Source organism: Populus euphratica, unplaced genomic scaffold (assembly GCF_000495115.2).
Source record: "Populus euphratica unplaced genomic scaffold, PopEup_1.0 scaffold44.1, whole genome shotgun sequence".
In the NCBI taxonomy this organism is placed as follows: domain Eukaryota; kingdom Viridiplantae; phylum Streptophyta; class Magnoliopsida; order Malpighiales; family Salicaceae; genus Populus; species Populus euphratica.
Window position 1 is genome coordinate 1,039,032 of NW_011499865.1, and position 16,772 is coordinate 1,055,803.

General features: G+C 33.4%; 2 protein-coding genes and 1 long non-coding RNA gene across 3 annotated transcripts; 1 reads left to right on the top strand and 2 right to left on the bottom strand.

The window, feature by feature from the left end:
* Window positions 1–2,665: 2,665 nt before the first annotated feature.
* Window positions 2,666–3,064, top strand: LOC105125945 (uncharacterized). The gene is made up of 2 exons (XR_842330.1): window positions 2,666–2,775; window positions 2,876–3,064. It is a non-coding gene; the product is annotated as an uncharacterized LOC105125945 (long non-coding RNA).
* Window positions 3,065–5,726: 2,662 nt separating this feature from the next.
* On the bottom strand, window positions 5,727–9,592 carry LOC105125948 (protein CHUP1, chloroplastic-like). The gene is made up of 5 exons (XM_011026628.1): window positions 7,457–9,592; window positions 7,056–7,372; window positions 6,857–6,968; window positions 6,112–6,243; window positions 5,727–6,033 (listed from the first exon to the last, which is right to left on the bottom strand). Exons 1-5 carry the CDS (start codon window positions 8,132–8,134, stop codon window positions 5,953–5,955), a joined length of 1,320 nt encoding a protein of 439 aa, XP_011024930.1. The 5' UTR covers window positions 8,135–9,592; the 3' UTR covers window positions 5,727–5,952.
* A 4,038-nt stretch (window positions 9,593–13,630) lies between these two features.
* LOC105125947 (ran-binding protein 1 homolog a-like) lies at window positions 13,631–16,381 on the bottom strand. Its single transcript, XM_011026627.1, has 4 exons — window positions 16,039–16,381; window positions 15,791–15,942; window positions 15,584–15,709; window positions 13,631–14,306 (listed from the first exon to the last, which is right to left on the bottom strand). Exons 1-4 carry the CDS (start codon window positions 16,191–16,193, stop codon window positions 14,083–14,085), a joined length of 657 nt encoding a protein of 218 aa, XP_011024929.1. The 5' UTR covers window positions 16,194–16,381; the 3' UTR covers window positions 13,631–14,082.
* Between the last annotated feature and the right edge of the window lie 391 nt (window positions 16,382–16,772).

A 16,772-nucleotide genomic window follows, 5' to 3' on the forward strand; every position in this document is an offset into this window, starting at 1 on the left:
CATGTGGTGTGAATGAAAATGTCATGCAATCCCTGATCAGTCACTTGTCCTGCTTCCAACTGTTGTTTTGCTCCATAACTTGCTCGTTCTTTAGGCTTTGCTGCAATCCAAATAGTTTTCGCTGTTTCGGGGATAGGTGATTTTTAATCCCATTGCACCTAGCATATCAAAACTGCAATGTTCTTTTGTTAGGGTGAGAAACGTTGTCGTATACTCAAATACTTTGCTTTTTGAACGGGGTTCATGACAAATTCATGTATTTGTGCCAAGATTTCATGGTGATTATGGGATAAGCCGCGCGATGGAGTGAAGGAATGCTAGTATTTTGGAAGTTAGAAGCATGTTAGACAGATAAAAATTCATGGGAAGTGGAATCGCCTTCTGGTTTATAGGAATTGCGATTTGTTATATATGGGTCTTCTGCAATTTGCAGTGTAGGTGAGGAGATTTCATTGATTTGCTGGGATGCTTTATGCTTGTGCCGAGGAATTGATGTCAGGTGCACCATTAAACCCTCAAGGTCAAGTTCGACATTTTTCATTTTACTTTGCAGTATTGATTGTATGAAGTTCGTTTACTCTTTAAATCATATGATAGAATCCAATTTCCCTAAATGAATTTAGAATTCTCAATTTCGCTGGAGTAGTCAATCTCACCACTTATATATTCTGCACTCTGACCTTTTTAATCCAGCATTTGCCATCGCCGTCATGATTCCATCAACCAAGTTGTCTACTCAGATTATAAAATTATAAGAATTTTATATATATATAGTCTAAAAATCTTAAAATACATAGTTTAATTAAAAAATTATATATAATTATAATACAATTATTTATGTACATAGATTTTTATTGACTAACTTAAAAGTAATAGTTGCAATACAATTCTATGCTTTACGTAAGCTCCAAAAAGTCTAAGTTAGGATAAATAACATTAGATTTTTTTGTTCTATCTGTAACTTCGCGGTTAAACAAGGAGTCTCCTGTCTCCGCTGTTTCCATGAGAGAATTTTCTGTATATGTTGGAAGGGAATTTTAACCCGGGGATGGAAGTAGATTGATGAGCATTAGGATTTTGTTTGAAATTCAGTGTTTCTATTTTATGAAATCAAATCATGGTGTCATCTATTTGTTAATAAAGCTAGGGTCTGGGGGTGTTTGTGGTTATAGTAATTATTTTTGATATTAATGTATCAAAATAATTTAAAATTATTAAAAAAATATTAATTTAAAAAATTCAAATATTTTTTAAAATACTTTTTAAATGTAGATATAACACTATGTGTTTTTTTTTTTTAAATATGGATCTGCCACAATTTCAAACTTACGTATATGTCATCAATTTTAATATTACCTTATTTTGAAAAATGGTTAACATGGCATAACTTAATCTCATGAAAATTATTGAAAAATCTTGAACAAAAACGGATGTTAACAATAAAAAGATTGAGAGCTTGGCCGGAAAACGTTTAATTTTCAATGAATAATTTTCTAATATTTGTTTTATTTTTCACAAAACAAATCCATCCTTGTATATGCTTATTATTTGCTGTTAAAGCAAAATATTTAGAGTGTGCGTGTGGCATTGCAATCAAAACATTGTTGGTTAAAAAAGAATTATTTATTTGTTTCACTTAAATATTTTTTATAAAATATTTTATATGCAAAAAAAAATTAATATTTGATTTCAAAAATATTTTTTCATGCAAATATTTTTTAATGATAATGATAATAAAATGATAGAGATTATGAAAATAATATTTTAAAAAAAATGATAAAAAAAAAGTAATTATTATGATGGTTAAAAATATAATGGTAAAACAATAACAATAACAATAAAAAATTTATTATAATAATAAAAAAAAATATTATATACAATGATAGCGATAAAAGAGTTGGTGATAAAAATAGTAATGACAAAAAAAAATAATGATTAGTGAAATAATTAGATAATATTGTAGTTAAAAAATATTTTTAATAGATAAATAGAAAAATTTTAAAAATATTTCCCTGTAAAGACTTTGACATGAAACAAAGACTCCCTTAATATACTATGCGAGACAATCCAAAAGCACTTTTATTATATTATTTGAAACTATACTCTAAACTATTATTCTAACTAGATATTTTATTAAGTCAAAACCCACAATCACATCTCAGCTGCTAAGCAAAGTGGTTCCTAGAGATTGAATTATAACTATATAATTGTTTAAACGGAGATAACAAATAATATATACAATAAAAAAATAGAAAATCTATAAATCTTTTAAAATGGATCTTCTAAAAAGAAAGCTACCTCTGCATCTCTCTTTTATTTTTTTATTTTCATTCGGATAGCTATTGACTGGTATTCCAAAATAAATTACTATCTCAAGTTAATAATGGCATAATTTATCACGCTGATATGCAAACTAGTGGTAGTTATTTTAGTTTTATTTTTTTAAAAAAAAAATTGATAGTTATTTTTTTTTGTATAAAAACCCCAAAACCGTAGATTTCAATGGCAAAATCAGCGGTTTGGATTTCATTAGACATGGCAGGGAGACAAACCTTGACTCGTTATGAGAATTAGAACAACCAAACAAGCCTTAATTTTCACATTGGATCCGTTTGGAAGCCCAATTCTATTGACCCAAACCGAATAAAGTGAGGGTTTGTGTATAAAAACTCCGAGAAGTGCCGAACCCCTTCTCAAGCTTGCAACTTGCATGTCCAGGCATTGGAGAAGCAGAAGGGTTTCTCTCTCGCTCCATTTGCTACAATGAGAGCCAAGGTGATCCAATCTCTCATTTCTAGAAAACGCGAATCATGAAAAGCCTGTTTAATTAAAAGATTCGAGAATGATTAATTGGTAATTTTACCTGTCTTTGCAGTGGAAGAAAAAGCGAATGAGGAGGTTGAAGAGAAAACGTCGAAAGATGAGGCAAAGATCCAAGTAGTTGCAGTTTTAGCTCGCCAAGGCATTAATTAATCTTCGCTGCTACTTCCATCGTGAACCATTTTGTATTATGTTGAATCACTTGATGATGTTTCGGAAATTAATGGGTTTTTTCTTTTCTTTTCTTGTCATGTGGTGTGAATGCAAATGTCATGCAATCCCTGATCAATCACTTGTCCTGCTTCCAACTGTTGCTTTGCTCCAAAACTTGCTCGTTCTTTAGGCTTTACTGCAATCCAAATAGTTTTCGCTGTTTCGGGGATAGGTGATTTTTAATCCCATTGCACCTAGCATATCAAAACTGCAATGTTCTTTTGTTAGGGTGAGAAACGTTGTCGTATACTCAAATACTTTGCTCTTTGAACGGGTTTCATGACAAATTCATGTATTTTGGAAGTTAGAAGCATCGCCTTCTGGTTTGTAGGAATTGCGATTTGTTATATATGGGTCTTCTGCAATTTGCAGTGTAGGTGAGGAGATTTCATTGATTTGCTGGGATGCTTTATGCTTGTGCCTAGGAAGTGATGTCAGATGCCTTCAAGGTCGACATTTTTCATTTTATTTTGCAGTATTGATTGTATGAATTTCATTTACCCTTTAAATCAAATGATAGAATCCCATTTCACTACATGAATTTAGAATTCTCAATTTCGCTGGAGTAGTCAATCTCACTACTTAGATATTCTGCACTCTGACCTTTTTAATCCAGTACTTGCCATCCCCGTCATGATTCCATCAACCAAGTTGTCTACTCAGATTATAAAATTATAAGAATTTATGTACATAGATTTTTATTGACTAACTTAAAAGTAATAGCTGCAATACAATTCTATGCTTTACGTAAGCTCCAAAAAGTCTAAGTTAGGATAAATAACATTAGATTTTTTTGTCCTATCTGTAACTTCAGTTTCTAGCGGTTAAACCAGGAGTCTCCTGTCTCCGCTGTTTCCATGAGAGAATTTTCTGTACATGTTGGAAGGGAATTTTAACCCGGGGATGGAAGTAGATTGATGAGCATTAGGATTTTGTTTGAAATTCAGTGTTTCTATTTTATAAAATCAAATCATGGTGTCATCTATTTGTTAATACAGTCTGGGGGTGTTTGTGGTTGTAGTTATTTTTTAAAATGTTTTTTATTTAAAAATATATTAAAATAATATTTTTTTTATTTTTTAAAAATTATTTTTAATATTAATGTATCAAAATAATCTAAAATTATTAAAAAAATATTAATTTAAAAGATTCAAATATTTTTTAAAATACTTTTTAAATGTAGATATAACACTGTGTTTTTTTTTTTTTTAAATATGGATCTGCCACAATTTCAAACTTACGTGGCTAAGTAACATTGGTTTATGATGATACCTAATTTTTCTTAAAAAAAAGTTTTTAGATATTTTTTCTCAGAGAAACATGTGTCATCAATTTTAATATTACCTTATTTTGAAAAATGGTTAACATGGCATAACTTAATCTCATGAAAATTATTGAAAAATCTTGAACAAAAACGGATGTTAACAATAAAAAAGTTGAGAGCTTGGCCGGAAAACGTTTAATTTTCAATGAATAATTTTCTAATATTTGTTTTATTTTTCACAAAACAAATACATCCTTATATATGCTTATTATTTGCTGTTAAAGCAAAATAGTTAGAGCGCGCGTGTGGCATTGCAATCAAAATATTGTTAGTTAAAAAATATTTATTTATTTTGTTTTGAAAAAAAATTTCATGTTTTTTTATCATTTTAATATATTAATATTAAAAATAAATTTAAATTTAAAAAAAATATTTATATATATTTTTAAACAAAAAAAATATTTTAAAAAACAACCATTATTACATTTACTCTTAATCAGCCATCAGCGCATAAAATCTCAAGCACTATATATGCCAACAGGATGCATGGTACTATCTACAAATGATAAGAAATACTCCTGTCTTGGTAATATGACATTTTAATCTCGAAAATTGATTTTTTTAATTCTATAAATTGAAAACCCGTTTTATATATATATTGTGGCGCAAATGGTATGCAATGCCAGATAAGTCTCTTGTCGTGCATTAATTCTGAAACGGTATGTGATTGACTCTTGAGTCCCTTATCGTAAAAGATTTCTGTTGTGGTCCTTAACTTGCTGGTCTTTCAGATTTTAGGGCGGTCGAAGCATGGCTGTCTGTTTATTGGATAGATGGTTTTTGGTCCTGTTAGAATCTACCATAGCAAAACTGCAATGTTTCTTTTGTCGCGGTGATAAACATTATTGAGCGATTGACCTGGTGTCAGCATGATGGTGCAAACTTTATGTGCCTCACATGGGTTTGGAATGCAATAAATTTTTCTGTTTAGTTGGTGATTCTGGTGGAAAGTCATACTATGTGCTAAGTATGCGCTAAGCATGCCCTAGTATTTACGATGTTATTTAGGAAGTGGCTTCTGGAGTGCATGGGAAAGGCACTGCTATTGGGGGAATATCTGACAGATTCGGTGAATTTGTTGCCGAGTGTTTTCCCATGCATTCAGTGACTGTAATTACGATATTGCGGAATACAGATTATGTTTCCAGAAATTCATCGAAGAAATTGTCAAGAACAAACCGAATCCTGGAGACAAACTATAAGTAATGCCTTCCCTTCGAGGCATTGTTGAATTTGCCCATCTTAGATAGATAAATTCATGAGAAATCGAAATGCCTTCTCAAATGTTTATGCTATCCGGTCATTGTCCTCTGTGATTTTCCTTGCCCTCTTGTTCTGATTGCAACATGCTGAAAGCTTGAGATGATCATTGTTCAGAAACCAATGCTTAGTGTGTCTTATCCATTAGAGCTAGAGAAAATGAATTCATAATTTATGGAACTCTCCCATTCTATTGAATTTCAGGAGGCACTGGCTAATACTTCTATAGCACTAATTGATACACTTCATGCTAGTGGCCTTCTAATACACCACTCTGGCACTCAATAATATATCATTCAGATACATGTCTAAACAAATTGGATAACCTTAACACACTATTGTTTGAGACTACACATTCCAATCTTCTTTAGCTCTTGAAACGCACGTATGGTCTCTGCATCAAAACCACCTGCGAACTGAATGTTTTAACTTCATGGTTAGTAAATATGACTGATAAAATCTCAAGATTGAGCTTGATGGAGTTCAACCTTTACCTGGTGTACACGATAGGCAAATCTAGCTCCTTGAAGCAAGAGATTATCTTCTCCCGCGCATTCATTAAGCTGCAGTTCTTTAGTTATCCTTTTCAAATAAATCTTGGCTAGCCTCAAAGAACTTAATTTCATCTGCAAACAATGTCAAGACTGTCGGTGCTGTGTTCTAACTTTATAATTTCAGTATAAAGCTGCTCTCTTGATAATATTTGTGTGAAAATATTGGAAGATGTAGAAACTCTTTCTTTGGAGTTCTTCAAGTTGATGCCATTATGAGATGCAATATGCAGAATCTAGAAAATGCAGTAGTGGGGCATCATAATATCTAGATCGGTTTAGTCGTGTGGCCACCAAATTTTTCTTATCATTACAAATTAGTCTCTTAGGAGAAGCCATTTGTCTGTTCTGCTGCTTAAATTCTAGAGAACGCAGGAGGCTAGACCATTACGTTTATCCTGCTTTTTCGCTGAGACTCTTTTTGGTGGGATGTATATTACCAAATGATACACTCTGATCTATTTGAATGGGAAGGAGCAGTTGCCTTCATATAAATTTATCAATTTGAATGGGAAGGAGCAGTTGCCATCATATAACAAGTGAACGTCTGTTTGTTTCTGTAAATGTGAAAATTCTTGGCATGTTAAGCTGTTGTGCTAATTTTATATTAATAATAATTGAGTTGGCAAGGTACTGTCATTAGTTGAACTATCATGCTTATGGTAAAAACCAGCTACATGATACCTACCTGACCGATCAACCCCGTGTTCAGCAACCATTCCCATGGGATCTGAAAATCCCTGTATCTCTTGATCATGCTCTCTCTCGTCCTTTCCATATTGTCAATACTTCGCTCCAACCTGTAAATTTGGTGTTTGATCGTTTCGTTAATACTCAGCATTGAGTCAAAACAGGAAATTACTGCAATTTAGTTTGTACATGCTCGCCTGTCTTGCAATGCTTGCATTCTTCCCAGGGCTAGGGTCAAAAGATCTTTTGGATTGTCCTGGAATGATGAAACTTCAGACTCGAGGTTCATTAGGTCTCGGTAGTTGAAAGCAGCTTCTCGCAAAGCATCTGCTTTTCGTTCTGGCCATTGTGGGAAATGCTTCAACACTGCCCTCTCGTCAACCAAAGATGATAATTCATCATCTAGCCATTTCACAAATGCCTTCACATCAGATATGTCTTTGAAGGCTGAAGACTCCACTTCTTTGATTAGGAAATTGATAAATTCCTTCTGTTTTTCCACATCCGATTTTATCTGTTCAATTAGCATGCATTTTGTCACCAGAGAGTAACAATTCGTTAAGAGCTTAATGAGAAGAGCAGGTTGCAACTAACTTACAGCAGAAAGATAACTGGAGCGATTCTCAATTTCTCCTATCATGTTAGGAGTAAATGCGAGTACAGGAATAGCAGCTGAGTTGGTTCTGTTCTCCATGTGGGCATCTCTCCTTGTAAGCAAACGATAGAACTCCACAACTTCTGGCACACGGCGCACTGCTTTTGACCCAGCACACATATTTGGTGGGGGAGGTGGAGGCGGTGGTGCAGATGCTGGTGGCAACTTATTGTCCTTCGCTTCCTTGAGTGATGGAGGGGCTACAGAAGTAGGCCTTGGTGGTGGATTTGGTACTTTTGCCAGCTTCTCTTTTCTCGCAGCTAGTTCTTGTATACTCGGTCTTGGACTTGAATGTTCCACACTCCTTTCTGAGACTTTGACAAAATCTGATTGTTTCTGCTGAAATACTTCAGTTTTGCTGCTGTCAAAGGGATTCTGTAATTTCTTCCAAAGCATGGATTTCCTCTCATTGTCGTGTGCTTTGAGTGAACTTATTTGTGCTTTTAGACGAACTACTTCTTGTCGTAAATCCTGATTTTCTTTCTCCAGTGAATCAGTCCTTAGCAGAGCCGCTTCGACTTCTTTCTTGAGGTAGATGATCAATGATTCATCCTCTTCTTTTCGCATTTTCCTCTCTTGTTCTGCTTTCATCGGAGCAATAACAGGAGATTGGAATCGCATTCAATAGCTAGACCTTTCCCCTTTTATTTATTTGTCTTGCTTTTGAAGCAAGGAGTTCTCACCTAAGCCTGAAGAGAGATACTCAAGAGAATACCCCTTATTATGCTTAGAAATGGCACTTCTGGCATGCAGACCATTGTATCCTATACAGGGTATTTCTGACTTTTTGTTAAATCAGAAATTGTGATTTGTTGTATTTGCCCTCTTTTTTAGTTTGCAGTGTAGGTGAGGAGATTTCCTTGGTTTGCTGGCATGATTTATAGTTGCCCCTAGGAAGCTATGTTAGGTGCAACATTAAATTCTCAGGTCAAATTTAACTCTCCTCTTTTATTCTTTTTTGCCTTATTCATTGTACATCACTGACCCGTGAAATCCTGGTAGAATCCCATTTTCCTGCTGTGGCATACGTCGCTAGGTTTCATCAAGCCATTGGCATGTTTTACACGTAGACTGGTTAGGCATGGCCCAAGGAGAAGCAATTGAGATATGACTGATTGCAAACTCCCAACTGCCCATCTGTGGACTTCCTCTTCCATTCTCCATTGCACAAGTGTAAGCCCCAGAGTGGGATGGTGGAATCGCATGGTCAAACCAGGTTTCAATTAAGATTCTCCTAACGTTGAACTCTACGAGCTTTTCCAGAGGTCTTGAGGGCACTGAATTGCATTAGTTATTCTTTGCTTGTTAAGCAATGTGAACAGGTAAAAAACGAAGCACATTAAAGATGCTGGCGGTGGTTCACTTAAAAAAAGAAAGGCGATGATAGATAAAACCTACCAGAACAAGCTTTTTTACTCTTCTTTGTCCCCCTTCCTTCTCAAGGAAAAGGATGGAAGCGCGCTATGCTTAGGTTTTATTATTGAAGTAGCCTACCTTTGTGTAGGCCCTCCTGGTTATCTTCCATGACACAGTATCTCTATGTGATTTATTTTATATGGATTGATCAGAAATTGATAAACGATTAATCTAGAAAGTAATTCAGCTAAAAGTCAAGAATATCTCTGATGGTGAGGTTTTATTTCCCGTGGTAGTTGAAGAGAGGCAGAATGATAAAATACCACCATTTTGGCAAGACAGGAGACAATGTACAAGGTTTAGAAGGATCCAAGAAATCTTTGCAGGAATCTATTCTTCAGCTCTAGAAAGCAGAAACTAAAGTTCAGGAGCAATCACTGGAACATATAGGACTCAAAATCTGTATGATTCTTACTTCTCAACATTAAAAGAAAAGGTAGTCCTCCTTCCTAGGAGCTGCAGGAGCTTGTTTTTGCTTTGATTTTCAGCTTTACTCTTTTTGAAGGCCCCATGGCCATCATTAGCTCGTAAACCGAGTCCTCAAATGCCAAGGGAACATAATAGGCTAATAGACTAGCTAACAACTTGCTGATGACTCAAGAAATGTGGAAGGATGACATGGGCAGAACATGTCTTATTTGTATCAGTATTTGAGCCACAGGAACTTGGTCGGCAATTCATTTGCGAACAATATTAGTAGGGTTGTTTAATGAGAAGTGGGTTTTTATAATTATTTAAAAAAAAATTATTATTAATGAGAAGTGGGTTTTTATAATTATTTTTAAATTTTTTCTGTTTGTTTTTTTATTAAAAAATTAATTAAAAAAATATTTTTTAGTAAAAAATTAACTTAATTTTTAAAAAAGTGTTTTTTATATTTTAGATGAAAAACATTTATAAAAAATTTAAAAATTTTATATTATTTGATAATTATACTAAATTTGATCCTTAAATTTTTTATTGTTATATATTTTTTTATTTTTTTTATTTCATCCCTTATATTTTAATTTTAATATTAATTTTAATCCTTATTTTTTTATAATTATTATTTTTTTCTTATCATTTTTTAAGTGAAAATTTGTATTTATAAGTTTCTGTCTTCATTCTTCTTATTGTTATTTATTTTATTAGATATAATTATTATTTTAATTTCATTATCTTTTAATTTTTTTATTTATTAGAATTGATCTTTATTATTCTAATTATTATTTATTTTATTTAAAATAATTTATGAAATAATTTCATACTTATTCAATTTTTAAATTTTTTAAATTTATTTTTTATTATTTTAATAAACTTCAAAAAAATATTAATAAGTTATTTTTTAATTTATTTTTCATGATATAACTAAGCACTAAAAAATATTTTCATTTTATTTTTCATAATACTATTAAATATTTAAAATAATTAACTTTTCAAAATTTTATTTTAAAAAAAACTATTTTAAAAACTATTTTTCATAAAAAAAACTAAAGTAAATTAACTCGGGTCATTTTTTAAGTGAAAATTTGTATTTATAAGTTTCTGTCTTCATTCTTCTTATTGTTATTTATTTTATTAGATATAATTATTATTTTAATTTCATTATCTTTTAATTTTTTTGTTTATTAGAATTGATCTTTATTATTTTAATTATTATTTATTTTATTTAAAATAATTTATAAAATTAGATTTTTTTTAATTTCATACTTATTCAATTTTTTAATTTTTAAAATTTATTTTTTATTATTTTAATAAACTTAAAAAAATATTAATAAGTTATTTTTTAATTTATTTTTCATGATATAACTAAACACTAGAAAATAAAATTATAAAAGATAAGGATAAAATAATTTAAAAATATATTCAATAAGTTTATTTATTTAAAATATTTATTTCTAATTTTTAAAAAGTTACATTTTTAATAAGTGATAATTAAATCTTAATCAATTTAACCAGTACACAAGAAAAGTTTAGTGTATTTACTTTTTGTACTAGTTTAAATATTAGTTTCTTGAATTTTATATTTTCAAGTTCGTATCATAGAATTAATTAATTTAACTCGATTGATTTAGCAATTCAACTTGTTAATGTTTTTTTTTTAATTTAAAATGATTTCATTTTTTTTAAATAAAGTTTTTTTTTAATTTAAAATGATTTCATTTTATTTTATTTTTAAATAAATTAATTCATTTGATTTGTGACTCAGAAAAATAAGTTATCATCCTCAATTTGACTGGAATACCCAAACCCACAGGAAGGAGCTCAACACCCTGACCTTTTCTGTCCAGCATTTTCCACCCCTGCCCTGACCTTTTTTGTCCAGCATTTTCCACCCCCGTTATGGAGAGCATCAACTAAACCTGTGTGTTACAGTGTATTTCCAATTCGTGATTACGTTGTAAGGTCTGTCATGAATTTCAGCTTCTGTGGTGTATCCACCGTTGTCTGTTAAGAAGATGATACTCTTTTGTCCACCGCAGCATAGTTGACACATCTTGTGCTGTCATCTGCAAACCAAATTCCACAGCTTTACGCATCCAACATTACACAACAGTTTCAAGTATGAAATAAGACCACTATGTGGCCAGTAACCTTATAAAGTTATTCCATAGAGGGATGAAATGTATTCATTTTCATGCAAGTAACAGATGGATTAATGAAAACAATACCAGGTGCCAACCTGAAAGCTCCCATCACCCATGCAAGCAATCACACTCTTATCTGGCATGGACTGTGCTTAGCCAAGCGTTGCACCAACTTTTGTTCCTTCTATGTTTCGAAAAATCCGTAATAAAGACAAACAAGTTTAGGCCTTTCGATTCTACCCCCACATCCTTGTTATTTGAGTTTCTGGCAGCTAAACCAGGAGTCTCCAGTGTCGGCAATCACAGCTGGGTCCCCTGAGAGCATTCTCTGTATGCGTTGAAAGAGAATATTAATCCTTAAATGTTCCTTAGGATCACATTTGAGAGGAAGTCCCTCTGAAATATAGATCATGCTGGAGCGTGTTCTTGTTTAGCCTTTTCGCAAGTCCTTCATTAGGACACACCCGAAAGCAGTTCCATTAGATGCTACAACACGATCAGGCTGCAATGATTGCCTTTTCCTTTTTGAGGAGGAGAGAATATCTGACGGAGATTGGGCCGATGAGGATGTACTCATCGGCGGATTCAGCAATTTCAGAACAGAAAGGATCAGTGCTCACATCTCCCCAGTAAGTACCAACAAGGTGGTATTCTTTCACTAGTCCTTTGGCTACGCACAGTCCATGCCAGATAAGCGTGATTTATTTGTTGTAGTTGATCCGAGGTTCAATATCCTGTAAGAAAAACAAAACACAATAATTTTTGTAAAAATGATGAATCCATTGAACCACAAATTAATCTTGTAATTAAGCCAACGATCCAGGCTCTTTTCAGATCAATCCTCGTTCAGGTCTCAGAACTATTACCATGAGTTGATAGAAGAAAAATTGCACATCTCTGCGTCAACCATAAATGATTAGTTGTTGCCGCTCTCAAATCACAATCTTGCTCACACGCAATACATGCATTACACGCAGAGTCGCATTTCTCAAAGAATAATCCAAAATACTATGATTTTCAGAACGTAATTATTAATTTCCTTGATGGTATTCTTTGTTTTGCCTGATAGCAAGTTACAGTTCCGAAGCACCGAAATTACAGACAAAATCAAGCAATCCAATGACAGGAAGATTCTCACTGTAAGCCCCAGCAATGGGCACAGTGAACGCAACAACACAAGCGCCAACAACACCATCAGCCCCATAGCCTGCACGGAACTCATCCCAGCAACCAATGCTGCTAAGCCCTGAAAGAGTAGCTGGAAAATGTCTCAATTCCTTCACAGTTCAGTTTTTTAACAACCGTTGAAGTCTCAAACATAACTAGCAAAATGAATGACTATTAACGGATATTAAAGAAAACGTTTTAATTTAAAAACTACTAAAGGAACGATCAGCAGAAAAAGTCCTTCGGTACTAATTTGACTCGTCGAAGGATTGTTTACACAAGTCCATTGACAAATTAAAAATTTGCACAGGTACAAATCATTCACAGAATCTATTAAATTTCATATACTCGGAGATGGAACTAATTTTCAATTCGCTTCGGATATTCAATACTGGTTGATTTTTCTTCATTTATAGGCTTGTTGGGTGATTGTAAATCGATCCCGGGGTGGCTAGTGCATATGAAGACCCTTTTCTTTTGTAAAGTTAAGTCCTTCCACTAAAATTAACTCAAGGTAATTTGACTAATTTTGTGGGCATGCAACAAACTAATTTAAGGCTTATCAATGGTTGCTCATCAGATAATCAAGGTTGGCAGTGATAATGGTTGCAGTTTTGGACGACCGGAGTAAGGTCGGAAAGAACATGCAGGATAATTCAGGTCTCCACATTTATATCTATAGATATCTCTCAAGTCTCAATCAAATATAGAAGAGTATTATTTGGAAGCCAAATTAATCAACAATTTGATAAGAAATTGCACAGATTAACAGACCAAATTATATATAGAAACACAGAGAGAGTGAGGAGGAGGGGGGACGCCACTCAAACCTCTTCTTTGATCACTTAGACTATATATATATGTATGTATGTATGTATGTATATATGTATGTGCGCGCGCCACCCTCCCACATTCTAGAGCTGGGTTTTCATGGAGCCTTTGCACAAGGAAATTTGATAGATGAATCTTTCAACAACATCAATAGTAGCACACAAATCATGCCCCTGATATAAAGATGATATAATTCAGACTCTGCACAGCTCAAGGAATTATATCCCAATAAAAACTTGCCTGTAACAATTTTGTTCTTTTTTTAAAAAAAGAAACTTCAACCCCCACCCCACCCCAAAGCAATTATAACCGGCTTGTAAACAATTGTTTGAGAACAAAACCCTACCTCAAAACCTTGACAATACCCAGACCACAAAACCACAACCCTCAACATGCAAACATGACCCAAAGTTTGACCAAAAGCTAGCAGAATCAAACTGCAGAATGCATAGACCCCAAACCATTCGTCACCCATAAACCAGGTCCAACAAATTTCAAGAGCATGAGAAAATTGTCAAAATGGACGAGACATGTGGTTGACACCCAACTTCATCATAAAGGGAATGAGAAAAAAAAACAAATCAACCCTCAAGTTGAGGGATCAGGTTTCTCCTCTTTCTTATCTTCACAGGTCTTAGTTTCCTCTTCCTTGGCTGCAGTTGGTGACTCTTCGACAGCTTTCTCCTCAATTTTCTTCTCTTCAACACTCAACTTATCCAATGCATCCGCAGCAGTAGTTGCATCCTTGTTTTCCTCATTGCTCTTTTGGGATTCAGCAACTTCTTGAAACATTTCCATAAAAGTTTTGCAATCTGAGGAAAAACCCAATATTAGTAATCAACAGGAGGAAGAATGTTTGTATGATGCATGTGTTTAGAATTCACGTGTCAAGGAGGAGACATCACGGCAAATTATGCATGTACAAAAAAAATACAACCATCCATCATGCTAGTGTAAAAGTCAAGACAATTAGATGGAGGCCCACCATTAAATGAACCAAGGTTTCTTTCAATATAAATCCACACAGCCCACTTCTCCAACCCCATTTTGCATAGGCCTTGACTCAAACTCAAGTTCCACTAAATGAAAAAGACATTTCCATACGACATTAAATAAAATTCCAGGTTTTTCTTAAAGAAAAGAATGGTTTCTCTGCAAAAACAAAAACAGTTTTAAGAAAATTAAGGTTATTCAACGAAGTCACTGTTGAAATTGAGGTTCTTATTTTCTATTTTTCAGGTATAATCCAATGGATCTTCTGTGGATACAGTAGACAATTCATTCTATCACAAGATACTGAAACTAATAAAAAACAGCATATTTCATATAGCGCATACAATGGGGCACAAATGATCAGCTTACCGAGTTCCAACTTTGCAAATCCCACACCTTATTCATTGTCTATTTAAAACTAATTGATAGAGACAACAACCATCTCCAAATTTCTTTCTTACTTCACCACATTACAATTTACAACATTTAACTACCTACTCAAAACAGAGTCGAAGACTCTTTTACATCTTTACCATCTTAGGCATTATGCATTATGCATTACTACTCATAAAACTTCACCTAAGTTGAAAAAAAATCAGCAGAAAGCATCTGCTCATAACCAGGTTACATAAGAAACAAGTCCTAACCATATGCATGTGTGCACAGAAGCTACCCTAACTTGATACCAAGTTATGTTTAGAACGGAGTTGCATAATGATGCAGCACAAAATTATCACCACAAAGCCTTTAGCTTATACTAACCAGCCACAAAGGCAGTTGTTACTACTACTAAATCACACCTTTGTCAATTATACAGTCAAACAAACAAGGGTTATCAAACAAAATAGTTCACATGCTCACTAATTTATTTTTTTTAAATTCAAAATTCCTCTCATGCATTCACAGTTCAGACCCCACTACGATCAACCATGCTAGCAAACACACATGGTAACATATGGAGTCAACCATGCAACATTTACAGCAAAGAATCCATTCAAACATTATCACAGTCAGATAACCCATAAAATGACATAAAATGTTTCCAATCAAACTAGATAATAAGTTATCGACAAAACATGTACTAATAATGACTCACTTTCAATAGATGCAAAACGAATACAGAACAACTCGTCCTTCAATTCACCATCAGCGAAATCCGTTGCGTGCCACACACACGACTTCTCATTCCCTGCGTGCTCCTGCACTGACATAGTCGGCAGCACTACAAAAACACAAACACAAAATATTCAAAACCCTAAAAAAATCACAGAAAAAAAGGAAAGGAAAGGAAGCGAAAACAAACCGAGATGATTAGCGCAGATCTTGAGAGTCTTAGATTGTCTCATAACAAGACGAACTTTTCCAGACTCTTTATGTTTCAAAAACTTAACAGTACCAGCGCCTCTCTCTTTCCACTGATTCCCGTCCTTATCGAATCTATAAAGCTTCGATTTCCTTCAATTTTTTTGAATAAAAAAAAGAAAAAGAAAATTCAATTGAAAACCCTAAAATAGGTTAAGAAAATTGAAGAGATTGAATTTATATTCTTACAGATCGAGAATCGCATCTTCATCTTCTTCACCAGTAGAGACGGCGACTTCTTCGAGTTTGACGATCGGGGCGACCTGAGCACCAGTGTCTTCGTCATCTCCGGCTGGGGCTTCCTCGTCCTCTCTGTGCTGGTGTTCAGGCTCTGTGCTTGCCATTAGATTTGATGTTTTTTGGTTGGAGAGGAGAAAAGTGCGTGTCTGTAAGTTTTAGTGTTAGAGATCGAGTCAGATGTGGGGGTTTTGGGGCTATGATAAGCTAGCTAGGTAAAGGAGGTTTATATATGGTGGGGATGGCGAATTATGAGAGGGAGAGGGTGTGATTTTGTGACTGCTGCTGTGCTGTGCCGTGCTGGGGTAAAGATAAAATGAGGCCCGGATGAGACAAGCGTAGGGTAGAAGAGTTAATACCTTTTTCTTTTTCTTCTGTTTTTTTTTTTTTTTGGTAAATATTTGAGGACGGATTTTTTTCTGATTTGATTTAATTCTGTGTATATGTTACTGTGTTCTGCAAATGTTTTTAAAAAATTTTGTGTATATGTTACTGTGTTCTGCAAATGTCTTTAAAAAAGTTTAATTTTTTTATTTTAAATTAATATTTTTAAATTATTTTAATACGCTGCTGTTAAAATTAATTTTTAAAAAATAAAAAAAATATTATTTTAATATATTTTAAAATAAAAAATACTTTAAAAAATAATTGATATCATACTTTCAAATACACTCCTATATCATATT